Raw genomic sequence first — 12,050 nt, forward strand, 5'->3', positions numbered from 1 at the left:
CGATGACTCTCAGTCTATAATCGCTGAAGCAAAGTTATCTGTCTGAAAATGCTTTATTCCAATTTGTACACTCCATCTGCACAATGTTCAAAATCTTAGAACAAACAATTAACAACAAAGCCCCTTTAACCTTTCACCTACTTAAGTACTGTGAAAGATTACTTCTGTTTAAAGATAATAAGCAAGAAATCAAGATATCAAATTATATGAAATGTTGTTTATTGTTTAAAAAGAATAACTAGAAATGCAATGCATTATTGCAATACATGTTTTTCGAACGCCATAATAAGTCAAGCTGATTCGACTGGATACGACTCCATGCTGTAACTTCAATGGATGATCCAGTCCACCAGGCTAGCAGCTACTATTCGTGGCCACCTAAACATGAAAAGCAATTTTGACACATTGTACATTGATGTCATACATGTATATACCCATGAAAAGCACTTCCACAGCCCAGCATTTTGCAAAATGAAACATTGCTGAGAAGTATATTTTTTTAATTGTTTTTATTTGCCAATATAGATTGAGTCACGTCATTAAAGTACTATTTTCTATCCACAGAGTATGGGCACAAACCACCAGCTCCCTTAAGAAGTGAGACCTCATGGCACACCATCTGTTCCTAGTACCAAGAGAGAAAAGAGACTTGGGGCTAACCTTGTAAAAGCAGTGCCATAAAGAAAACAATCAACCAACACTGGCATTTAGTGTCGGATGAGTTGGGTAATATCCCACCGCCTCTACACGCCTTTAGAAAGGGCAAGAACGTTAGGGACCATGTTGTCAAATCATTACTCCCGATACAACGTCCACACGGCCAAACCACACTATGGGGTATTCCACCAATCACAGGGCACCGAAAATGTGGCCTCTGTAAAGCCTGTGCCATGACTGTGGACATCACTGAATTTTCACACAACGGTCAAAACTATACACTACAGGAGCATAGTAACTGCAACACCAGTGGGGTTATTTATGCTATCATTTGCCCTTGTGGCTTTATGTATATAGGACAGACCAGCCAGAAAGTCAAATGTCGAATCCTCCAACACTGTAGCCGTATACGCTGCATGGTACAAGGTGCACCACTAGTAGAACACTTCAAGAGGTTCGAACACACACCAGAAAGTCTCAAATGGTGGGTCATTGAAAAAGTGAAACCCAATCCAAGAGGAGGTGACTTTGCTAACATTCTTAGCAAAAGGGAATGTAGATGGATACATTCTCTTAATACGATCGCACATGGCCTTAACGAATTTGAGGAGATAGGGAGACAGGTCTCAATATTGGGTATTGCATAGAAACCTTCCCCTACTCTGCTGTACTATATGTGCCCAATTTGGCCTTTTCATTTCATCTCGTGTAAACACACTGTACACTACATCCTTACTTTGTATCCACCTATAACGTGACTCAATGGACCCCAGTATGAATATATCCTTGAAGTTGACAGGGACATCCATTTGGGTGGGAGCCTCTATCCATGCACAACGTGATTAATTTTTAATGTTTTTTGAATTAAACTGCATATACTGTTTATTCATCTCCTTTAATTAAATCTCGGATGAATAAGTTTTTTGTAAGTAATACAGTTATCATTATATGTTGGAGTTTCTATTAATGTGCAACGTGTTTTGAATCATGAATACATGGATGTACTGTTAATTCTCTGAATTATTAATTCAAACGTGGTTCTTACCATGCCTTGGCAAATTACTTTGTATCCACCTATAACGTGACTCAATGGACCCCAGTATGAATATATCCTTGAAGTTGACAGGGACATCCATTTGGGTGGGAGCCTCTATCCATGCACAACGTGATTAATTTTTAATGTTTTTTGAATTAAACTGCATATACTGTTTATTCATCTCCTTTAATTAAATCTCGGATGAATGAGTTTTTTGTAAGTAATACAGTTATCATTATATGTTGGAGTTTCTATTAATGTGCAACGTGTTTTGAATCATGAATACATGGATGTACTGTTAATTCTCTGAATTATTAATTCAAACGTGGTTCTTACCATGCCTTGGCAAATTCAACCAGGGACTCCCCCTCCTACACATCCAGCCTGACCGATCATACCCTATTCAATTAGGTAACCACCTCGCCAATTGTACCCTTCTTCACACTCCCGGTCGGGATAGTCTTTCATCCCTGTCCTTTCCGTACCGGCGGCGTCATCCCGGTGTGATTGACGTTGCGCACGGTTTATCCCTTGGAGTGGCGGCCGCTACCTCCCTTCGAGCCAACTCACTTTGGGAATTGCTCTCGGCCGGACCACAGGTAATGACACCTACTGGGAGCGCTCCTCTACCGCCTCCCCTTTTGAATTAATCTAATTTATTCACGTTTCGGCCTTAATTAATTCACGCTTCGACTCCTTTCAGATTGACTTGGCCTTGAATGCCCCGGACACGGTCCAAACCGAACAGGAGATTGGTTTCCCTTGTAACTACTACTAGGTAAATATTCACGCCAGTGGACAATAATTATTTGTCAATCCCACACTTATGAGAGGCCGGTTAACTAAGTGAATTATCGCCTTTAACCCTAGGCAACTTATTGACGCACATCATTGAGTGATTGCTGGGCCGACTAATCGACGGACCCTGACACACTAGGACCCTGGTCTAACTAACTTTGACGGGTAAGCCCTGCCCTGGGTTCCTGGTTTTAATTATTTTAATCCCCAATGCAGTACCTGACTTACCCCCCTCTTTTAATTCACTACTTAGATCCCTATAAGAGTTGGTTGCCCCTTTTCGTCCTGAGGAAGATCCGCACGGCCGAGGTTTAAATTACCCTCGCGGCCACAAGACGGATCGAAACGTCGACGCCCCTAGTACCTGGCCTGGACCACACATGCTGTTTCCTTGAAAAAACGTGCATCATAAGAAATTATATCTGTATGATATGAAATGTAAATTTGTATCCTGATTATACTTGTGGCCAGTCCCGAAGGAACGGTGAATCACAACCGTTTCCATTTCTGTTTAGAACATATCAACCTCTATCTCCTATGTCACTACTTTGAAGTCTTTTCACATCCCCTTTCCACTTGAGCACTTTTCTCCCCGCACGTTCCATCTGGAGCAACCTTCTACATTGAGTGCTTTATGATTGTACTACTTCGATTTATGAAAACGTTCACATTAGTATTGTATACCATTGGCATGAAGAATTAAATGCATGGTTGAGCAAAACATTGGGTACTGCATTTTTACTGTTCATAAATATTATTGTATTCATTGCTTTGAGCGGGTGCGGCTGCACGTGATCAACGCTCATGACTGATTGGTAATTCTATGAAATACAAGGAGTATTGACTGATCCTTTTCTAAAGTAGGTCTAGGACCATTGTTTTTTGTATTATATTATACCCAGGTCCAGTACCATATTAGGGTAACCCCATTTTGATAATGGCCCCCTTAAGAAGTGAGACCTCATGGCACACCATCTGTTCCTAGTACCAAGAGAGAAAAGAGACTTGGGGCTAACCTTGTATCAAGCGAGGTAGTGGCTTCACAGAAGATGCCACCTTGCATCATTTCAAGTTTTAACAGGTGCAGGAACACATCCAGTAAAACCAAATATTTTTATTTCGACATTTTCCTTTGCTAAAGTGGGTGTAAAATGTGCACAAAAAAAGGATCTGGAATCAGGAAATAGAATGTGGAAATAGACTTAGTAAACCAATGTACCACATGTTATTCCCCTTCCTGGGCCCAAATGCTCACCAAGGCCCAGTAACTGGGATGGAAGTATAAGCCGAAATCAATACCGCATGTCCAGTATTACCACCTCCAGTTAACAGCCATGTCATTATCAGGATCCTTTTATTATATAGCCTTCATCAAGCAACATTTAAAACATCTGAAAGCCAGGTAGAAATTTGGGGTAGGGTATAAACGTGGTTCTTATTGGTGCTTATTCTGGTCTAAATTTAAGAATTAACCTGAAGCATTGATTTCATGGTCCAATTATTTGTGGTTGAGATAAAATATTAGAAATGTAGGAGCTTAAAGAAATACACAGTCAATATACCAAGTAACTCAACAAAACATTTTTTAAAGGATTCAAGAGATGTTAAGCCAGTGCATGCTTTATAAAAAAAAATTGTGAATAACTGATATAGTGTGCATTTTCAATCCATACTAATATAAACCTGTTTAAGTATATAAAATATAGTTGTGTATTTGAACCATATGTTTATGATGAATCATATGAGTATGCATTCATTTGCAGGGAGGGGAGTTCTTTATCATTTAGGGCTGTTTTCCCCAAACTATATGTCAGCTGTTGGTGGGTCGTGAAAGTCCAAGCAATAAATAAAGAGAACTTTAAATTCTGTTTTTATCCTGTCACATTTGCTACACATCAAAGACAAAGGTCAAATGTAAGACTATGTCTTTTGACAAATTGCAGCTTATTTAAACATGGGGATTGGTGTTTACGAAGTCCTCTCACTTTGCAGTCATAGAAAGAAAAGTAAAGTGAATTATGTGACAATCTTGCAGCAGCATAGAATGTGTAAAAGGAAAGGCTGTAAGATGTAATTTTTTGTAAAACACATGGAATTGTAAATACCTATAAATGAACTGTATACATTTACCAGTTAGGAAATGAAGCACATTTTTGCAATCCTGAAGTGTGATGGAAACAAATATTTTAATAGGATCAGAACAAATCATGACAGTTTACTTAGTGAGCACAAATGATAAATATGCGCTGAAACCTGATTTCCACACTTTATTGTGTAAAATACAGTTTTACCAGTAAAACTGTATGTCTGTGCAAATTTAGTGCCCATTTCAATGGAAAATGTGCTGTTGATAATTCATAGTTCGCTGCTTGGGTTAACTCATGTCCATTGAAGCTCTGTGAGTTGCAAAATTTGACTGCTCTAAAATGTGGGCATGGTTCAAAAAAGTTTGTGAAGCACTGATCTAGAGAATAATATTGATGAAGGTGATCATGGGTTAATTAGATGATCCTTAAAGAAATGTCATAATGTTATCTAATTTGCACACAAAAAATCATTGTCATACAGGGTGGAAAATAAACGTTTTAGAATCCAGGTTTCTTCGATAAACCCTTGCACGTTACAAAAGTGTTTGAAGTCCCATCATCACCACTGCAAATAACAACAATGTCCAGCGAGCACTCATCCCTAAGAAAGAAAAGACAGTTAAATATAGGAAATTGTCCCCAAATAGTAACATTTGCATATTGTACTAAACAATCAATATATGGATGACGCTCTTTTACTTTTACAGAACACACAGATTTTGCTCCCGATAAATCTAATTAATATTAGTTATTAATTTTCTCCATCATAGTATTTATTTAATAATACCAAATAAGAAAACTTCTCTATGAAGTACTTTGCGCTGTATTGGCATTGAGATTTCCACCATTCAGTAATATCAACTTTGAATTAAAGATCTCAGCAATATTTGGGTAAAAAAGTCCCTTTAAAGCTGAAAATCAATACAAACATAATTGTTCCTAAACTCATGAAGCTCCTATCCTGTGGATAACATGGTGGTAAAAAGGGCACGAAATAAATGATGATTGTACATCATTCTTCTCAATTCTACTTACCTATCTACCAAACCCCTTGTGTAACAAACCTTGAGAAAATCACATTTGAACTCATTTATTAGATTGTGATGATAAAATATAAACAGAGGTAACTTGGAAATGGCCCATTTTGCTGGGTTTCCCCAAACCTTTTGCCTTCCTCCTCCTCTTTTTCTGACCCTGTTTTTGTTGGTTTTAGGACTCTGTGCACATTTTCACTGCTAACCAGTGCTAAAGTCCTTGCGCTTTCTACTTAAAATGGGGTAACATTGGCTTATCCACAGTTGACATATTTAGCTTACTTATAAGTCCCAAGTAAAGTTCACTTTCTGTGTCCAAGGCCTGTAAATTAAATGCTACTAGTGAGACTGCAGCACTGATTGTGCCACCACTTTAGTAGCCCTTCAAACATGTCTTAGGCCTGCCACTGCAGAGCCTGTGTGCAGTTTTAAACTGCCATTTTGATCCGGCAAGTTAACCTACTTGCCAGGTCCAAAACTTCCTTTTTATTACATATAGGTCACCGCTAAGGTAGGCCCTGGACAACCCATGGGGAGGGTGCCATGTATTTAAAAATTAAGGCATGTCCTTTTAAGTTTTACAAGTACTGGTAGTGAAATACTGTTAAATTTGTTTTTACTACTGCAAGGCCTATCTACCTCATAGGATAGCAATGGGACTAATTTATGCCATTTTATATGTGTAGTTTTCAATTGGGAAAGGATACGAAAACAAAAATTAGTGTCTCTGGACTAACAATATGAATAAACAACTTATGGTGAGGTTTGTTTTTAAATCGCCATTCTGAAAATGTCACTTTTAGAAAGTTGGTATTTTCTTACTTAAACCATTTGGTGCCTTCTTGCTGTCTCTGGAATACACGTCTGAAGTGGGTGACAGCTGGCTTCCGGCATTTCGTCTGGACAGCCACACACAAATGAAGAGTAGGTATGACTGAGCAGCCATCTGCATGTTGATAGCTCATTCTGAAGCAGGATGAGAGGGAGGAGCTGACACTCTTTACCTGAAAGGCCTAGGTCCTGTCCCCACACAAAGGGTTGCACCCCCTCCTGTAGTGAGTCTGGGGCCAGCAAAGGAAAGGCAGGGTATTGTGCACTTCAAAGCATCCTTTTGAAGTCTCCCTACTTCAAAGACGAGACTAAATATAAGTACTGGACCTTTGATACTTGAACTCAGAACACTGCTGGAACTGAAGACATACTGCCAGGAAGAAGGACTGCTGTGCTGTAGGAGGGACTGCCACTTTGCTGAACTGCTTTGCTGTGTTGGCTTGCTGTCTGCTGCTCCTTGCCTGGGAGTGAGAAGGACTGGACCTGCTCTCTACATCCTTGAATATAAATTACCCCAAGGGCTTGTTGGCTTGCCTCCTGTTGCTGAAGTCTCATGGATATCAAAGAATGTGCTTTTATCTTTAACTCAGCACCTGGACTTTACTTGCTATAAGTCCTGCTCTGCCAAGTGGTGCCAATCGAGCCAGGGCCCTTGGAAGTGAGTTTAAAGTGCTGCATCTGCCAGGAACCTGCACATCGATGCCGCTGCTGGACTGGGACCGGCGTATTGCACTCAGAAAAGCTTCATTACCTCTGAAATCACTGCACCGGAACAAACGCATCGCTGCCACTATGTGGAGAAGATTGAGATATCACCCTCCAGTATGGATTAACCTGATGCCCCGCATTCGTAACCGCCACACTCCGAATTCAACGCTTCATCCACAGAACTGAAGAATCGCCACTTCTGCATTCTGTGCTACAACATGGATTAAGGTACTTTCCTGTCCTAGAGAATCTATGAGGCAGAAGAACCCCTATATCATAAAGGGTGCAAAAGAGCCACATCATGGAGAAATGATAAAAATCTATAGGCAGAGTCGCTAAGAGTCTGGCAAAGCTGACCACCCAAGATGACATCTGTTGAAAGGTACTGATAACAATAGAGTAAAAAACTATGTTGAATCCCTTAATATCATGTACGAAAATTAAATAGACTAAAAGACTTAGAAAAAAGCTAAAAAGGAATTTGTTTGATGGAAAATGTTTGTTACATGCAGAGGGACCAGATGCACCCCTCTCAGTAAAGCCCACACTAGGATGCTGAGCAGGATCTCTGAAATAAGGAGTACAGAGATGTTTGTGTCTGGTACTTTAGCAACTATAAATGTTGAGCAAGTTATGCTTAGAACAGATTCCAATATGGCCAAATCTATTAACTCATAACCAAATGATCTGGTCAGCTGGGCCCCTGTGCTGTGTACATGTTTTCATAAGAAGGGTAAAGATCACACATAGACCAATACGCCAGATGTATTTACATATTTGTATAGCACAAACCTAGCTCTGGAACGCTGTACACTTGTACATTGCTTGGGGTTGGAAGGGGGTTGGTAGATGATCTACAAGATTCTGTACATCAAGTAGGATTATACAAATACATATTTCATTTTTAGGTACAAGGACACTAAGTGGCTTCCCCATAATCTCATTAAGGTAAGCCAAGCACTGAGGACAGGATTTGAACCTGGGTTCCCAGCTTCCAAAGGCTTCAGCTCTTGCCACTAAACCACATCTCCACACTGATATCCTTTCTGGCATTAGTGGAAAGAACTTCCCCTCTCAAAACCACAAACTCACAACCACCATTGATGATTTGCCTCTAAATATGGTCACTTAAATGCCAGAGATTCAAATTATTGATTTCTCTGAGCAAAAACATGTATCAGAAGTACCTGGCAACAAGAGAGCTGTTCACAAGGCAAAAGATGAAGGCTATATGGATAAGAAACTTTCTTTAATATTCAGGGTCTCTTTAATAGAGACTCATGAGAGAGACAGAAAGCAAATTGCACTACACCTGCAGGAGGTTTCCATTAAAAGATGACAGTTTGAGGTAGGGAGAAAAGATGAATGTCGCTATATTTCAGGAAGGGGCACATAAAAATGAGGTTTGCCCCTACTATCATGAACTAATTGTGGTCAGCACTATGCTGTGTCAAAAGATTTTGTGGTCTTTTCTCTGTAAATGATTTTAATACACAAGTCAAATAAAACTAAACAAGTTAAAAGATAGTAAGCAATGGTTCTGTGTTTCGACCCCTCCAGATGTTACCCTGGCAAACCACTTCACCTTTTTGCAGAGGAAGTGTATCCCTCGGAAAATGAAGGCTGAAAAAGGAAAAGGGTCTGAGATTACACCAAATTTGGACAAAACCTCCATTCTCAACATTAATTTCAAAAAGGTTTTTAAATCAGTTATAATCAGTAATTACTCTCCTGATTTTGCATCAGAGTCTGGTTTAGAAAGTAACTTTACGTTACTGACCACTGATGACAGTGCAATTCTCCTTGGAGAGGTAATAAGCAAGGCTTCTGTTGGGGCTGTTTTTCCACTTTTAAGTGTTTAGTGTATTAGAAATCGAGCTTACTTTAACATAAGCCAATGTCATGCTTCCTTCCATCTTGAAATGGCGTCTGAATATACCACATGATTATTATCGTTGTTGAATTATTTGCTGTAATAAAGAATTGTGAGTTTTGAATTGAAAGACTGAGGCTTTTCCAGTCACACATAACGCAATGTACCTAATCAAGGGCAACTGGGCTGTCACAGGCAGCATTACATACTATGCATCAACTCATGCTACCTGAATAGACTCTAAAAACATCTGAATCTAATGTAATAGTATTATGAGAGGATCTTTAAATGTATTCTGCAGTAAAATGCTTCTTCTTGGTCGTTCCCTACTGGTGCATATCCTGCGAATAAAGTACATGTGTAGTGAATTATGAAGTCCTATGAAGAGGCCTATAATTGGACCTGCTTTTTCACTGTTTTATGGCTTACCCATTCCCACTTTTAGAAAGCAAATCTGTGCTGTATTGTCCGCTGAACTTTATTGGGTTCTGTGTACTTATGATTTATATGTCATTATGCTAACCAATTGATGCTACAACTTCTGTACTTTTGCTCTTATATTCTTTAAGTAAACTTTTAAACCTCAACCCACTTCTGTCATTCTTATTGAGTATTTCACAGATTTATTTCAATGTGCTAGACTTAATAAAGTAGAGGCGGCCCAGTCGGAGAGCACAAAAGTCCGTACAGGGACTGCACCGCTCCCAGACCATGTAGTTGGCATACATTGGGTATGCAAATGAGAGACGGATTTGCAAACCAACACTATCAGCATGCTACATTTCGCGGATACAATCTGAGTTTAATAGTAGGAACTTTCTGCATCAAATACTCACTGCTGTGCAAAAATCTAATTCTAAGCAAGAAGCAATCATGAAGGAGATCATGAAGATCACAGGGTAACTGAATCAAATAGACAAAAACTAGAAAAGTTTGCTAAAAAAAAAACAGGAATATAGAGTAAAAGAGTGACACCTTGAAATATACCTGCACGGTGAGAAAACAGAAATTCAACACTGCCTCAGAGAAAGAATCAGGATTTGCATGTTGCACAAGGAGATTGACCATAAGATTTGTAGGGATACCAGAAAGGCTCAGTGAATGAGACATGCAAAAACAACAGTTGATGGACAGAATGCAGAACAATGTCAACATTCCCCCCAGTACAGTTTCAGTGAATGAGACACCTGTGAAAGCCTTCCTTAAGACGTTGCTCATAAATGTGATTTCAACCGACTCTCCTGATGCTGCAAGGGACCTACGCATAGCCAAGGCCCATCAAGTTCCCTTTCAGAAACCTAAAGCTGGCGCTTTCCTTTTACTATAATAACATAGCTCACTGACTACCATATCAAGGAGCAAATACAGGCTTCAGCCAGAGCCTTTAGATCCAGGCACCCAAAGGATCATCTTTTTGTATCTTTTTAGATTTAGCTTGAGAGACAGCTCAAAGGGGAAAAGCCCTGATCATGTTAATACCAAACTTGAAAATGGTGGTTACCAATCCAAACTTAGAGCTCTACGGAAAGGAGAATTTGACATATTTGATGAAGTTCCTAAAGTGTAGAATTTCTAGAACAGAAAAACAAACAGGATCCAAATAACAAAGTTTTATATACCACATGGGTACCTCTATATATTTTTTATTTTCAGGAGATGTGTCTGAAGGACCGTTCTTTTTCTTTACAATTGAGTTTAATTAAAGGTGCAGGGTACTCATAGGATGTTTCCAAGAGTTCAATATATTATAAATTATAACGTTCTTATATTAATGCATTTCAGAGTAGCTTAGACTCAATTACATGCCAAATGTACTTTTGAATATGTAAATGGCAATAATTTTCTTCTCAAAGTGTTTTGCAAGTTGCTTCACTTTCTCGAAGCTTCATTAATTCATCCTCTTCTATTCCGTGATAAAATCTAGATATAGACCCTAGATTTATCCAGTTATCAGATATTAACTGTATAATGATCCTTGATAAGGTCAGACTTCAATATTCAATATATTGTGTCTGGTCAAAATCCTGAAATCATGTGTGAAATTACAGGCAAAGTCATAAGCAGGGCGAGTAAGTACCTGTTTGGGGATGCACCGGGATTAGCACATACCTGATCCAGGAGAGGGTGGGCGGATGCACTCCACTAGATCTGCGGCCCTGGCATTATGCGTGGTGATATCGTGCTTCAAAGACTAGCTGGTTGTACAAGAGGGCTCTGTCACTCCCTTTCCTGATCATGTCATGAGGCTAGAATGTATATGCTGTGCACAGAAACTCAGCCCATGGTTATATATTACGATGCTCACTGATTGATTATGATGTAATGTGTGCTTTTACCTGCAAACTTAATAAACAGATTTATAAATAAAAAATAAGCAGGGCGAGTAAGCATGAATGAGCTGAGGAATTAACATTCAGGAAAACAAACAGGTCACAAAAAGGTCAACCTCCTCCTTTGTGCTTTCTAATTCAGGTTAATTATACAGTATAAGATCGAAGGCTTCAGGATGCATGGTAGTGACCCAGATTGGCTTGCAGTTATATGGGGCCTTGTTTCAATGAAGAACTATGGATGATGTATAAGCTCTTAAAAATTACATGTTTATCAAGGGGGAGGTAATGTGGCTGTTTCACAACCGGAGCACAGGGGTTTTGCTGGACAAGATCAGAATATTCCGTGCAATCAGATTTGTAGAAAATGTTATTTTGGTAGCAAAACCTTAGGCTGGCCAAGGAAAATGCACTGCAATAGCCCTGTATTGCAAGAACACTACCCTTGTTACCCTAGTTCTCTCTTTGGCTACCGTAAGAGTGTAGCCCACACATTTCTATGTAGCATGCTTCATTATTAAGTCCTCCCAGTGTACGTTTTTAAGGTACTGGGTGAGCTCAACCCCTCTTGTGCAGAGAGCACTTGTTGTTACCTGCAGATCCAGTCAAGGGGACCAGAAAAGGCAAATAAAAAATGCCTAAGTTTGCTCATTTTGGAAATCTTAACTTTAATATACTCTTGTCTCCAATATAAAC

General features: G+C 39.4%; 1 protein-coding gene across 1 annotated transcript in view; it reads right to left on the reverse strand.

The window, feature by feature from the left end:
- Nucleotides 1-202: 202 nt before the first annotated feature.
- UMOD (uromodulin) overlaps nt 203-12,050 on the reverse strand; it is a 256,077-nt gene continuing 244,229 nt past the window's right edge. The window contains exon 18 of the mRNA XM_085629081.1: nt 203-5,179. Coding sequence (XP_085485207.1) covers nt 5,112-5,179 — 68 coding nt within the window. The 3' untranslated portion in view covers nt 203-5,111. The remainder of the gene's footprint in view (nt 5,180-12,050) is intronic.

Source organism: Triturus cristatus, chromosome 10, assembly GCF_964204655.1.
Source record: "Triturus cristatus chromosome 10, aTriCri1.1, whole genome shotgun sequence".
In the NCBI taxonomy this organism is placed as follows: domain Eukaryota; kingdom Metazoa; phylum Chordata; class Amphibia; order Caudata; family Salamandridae; genus Triturus; species Triturus cristatus.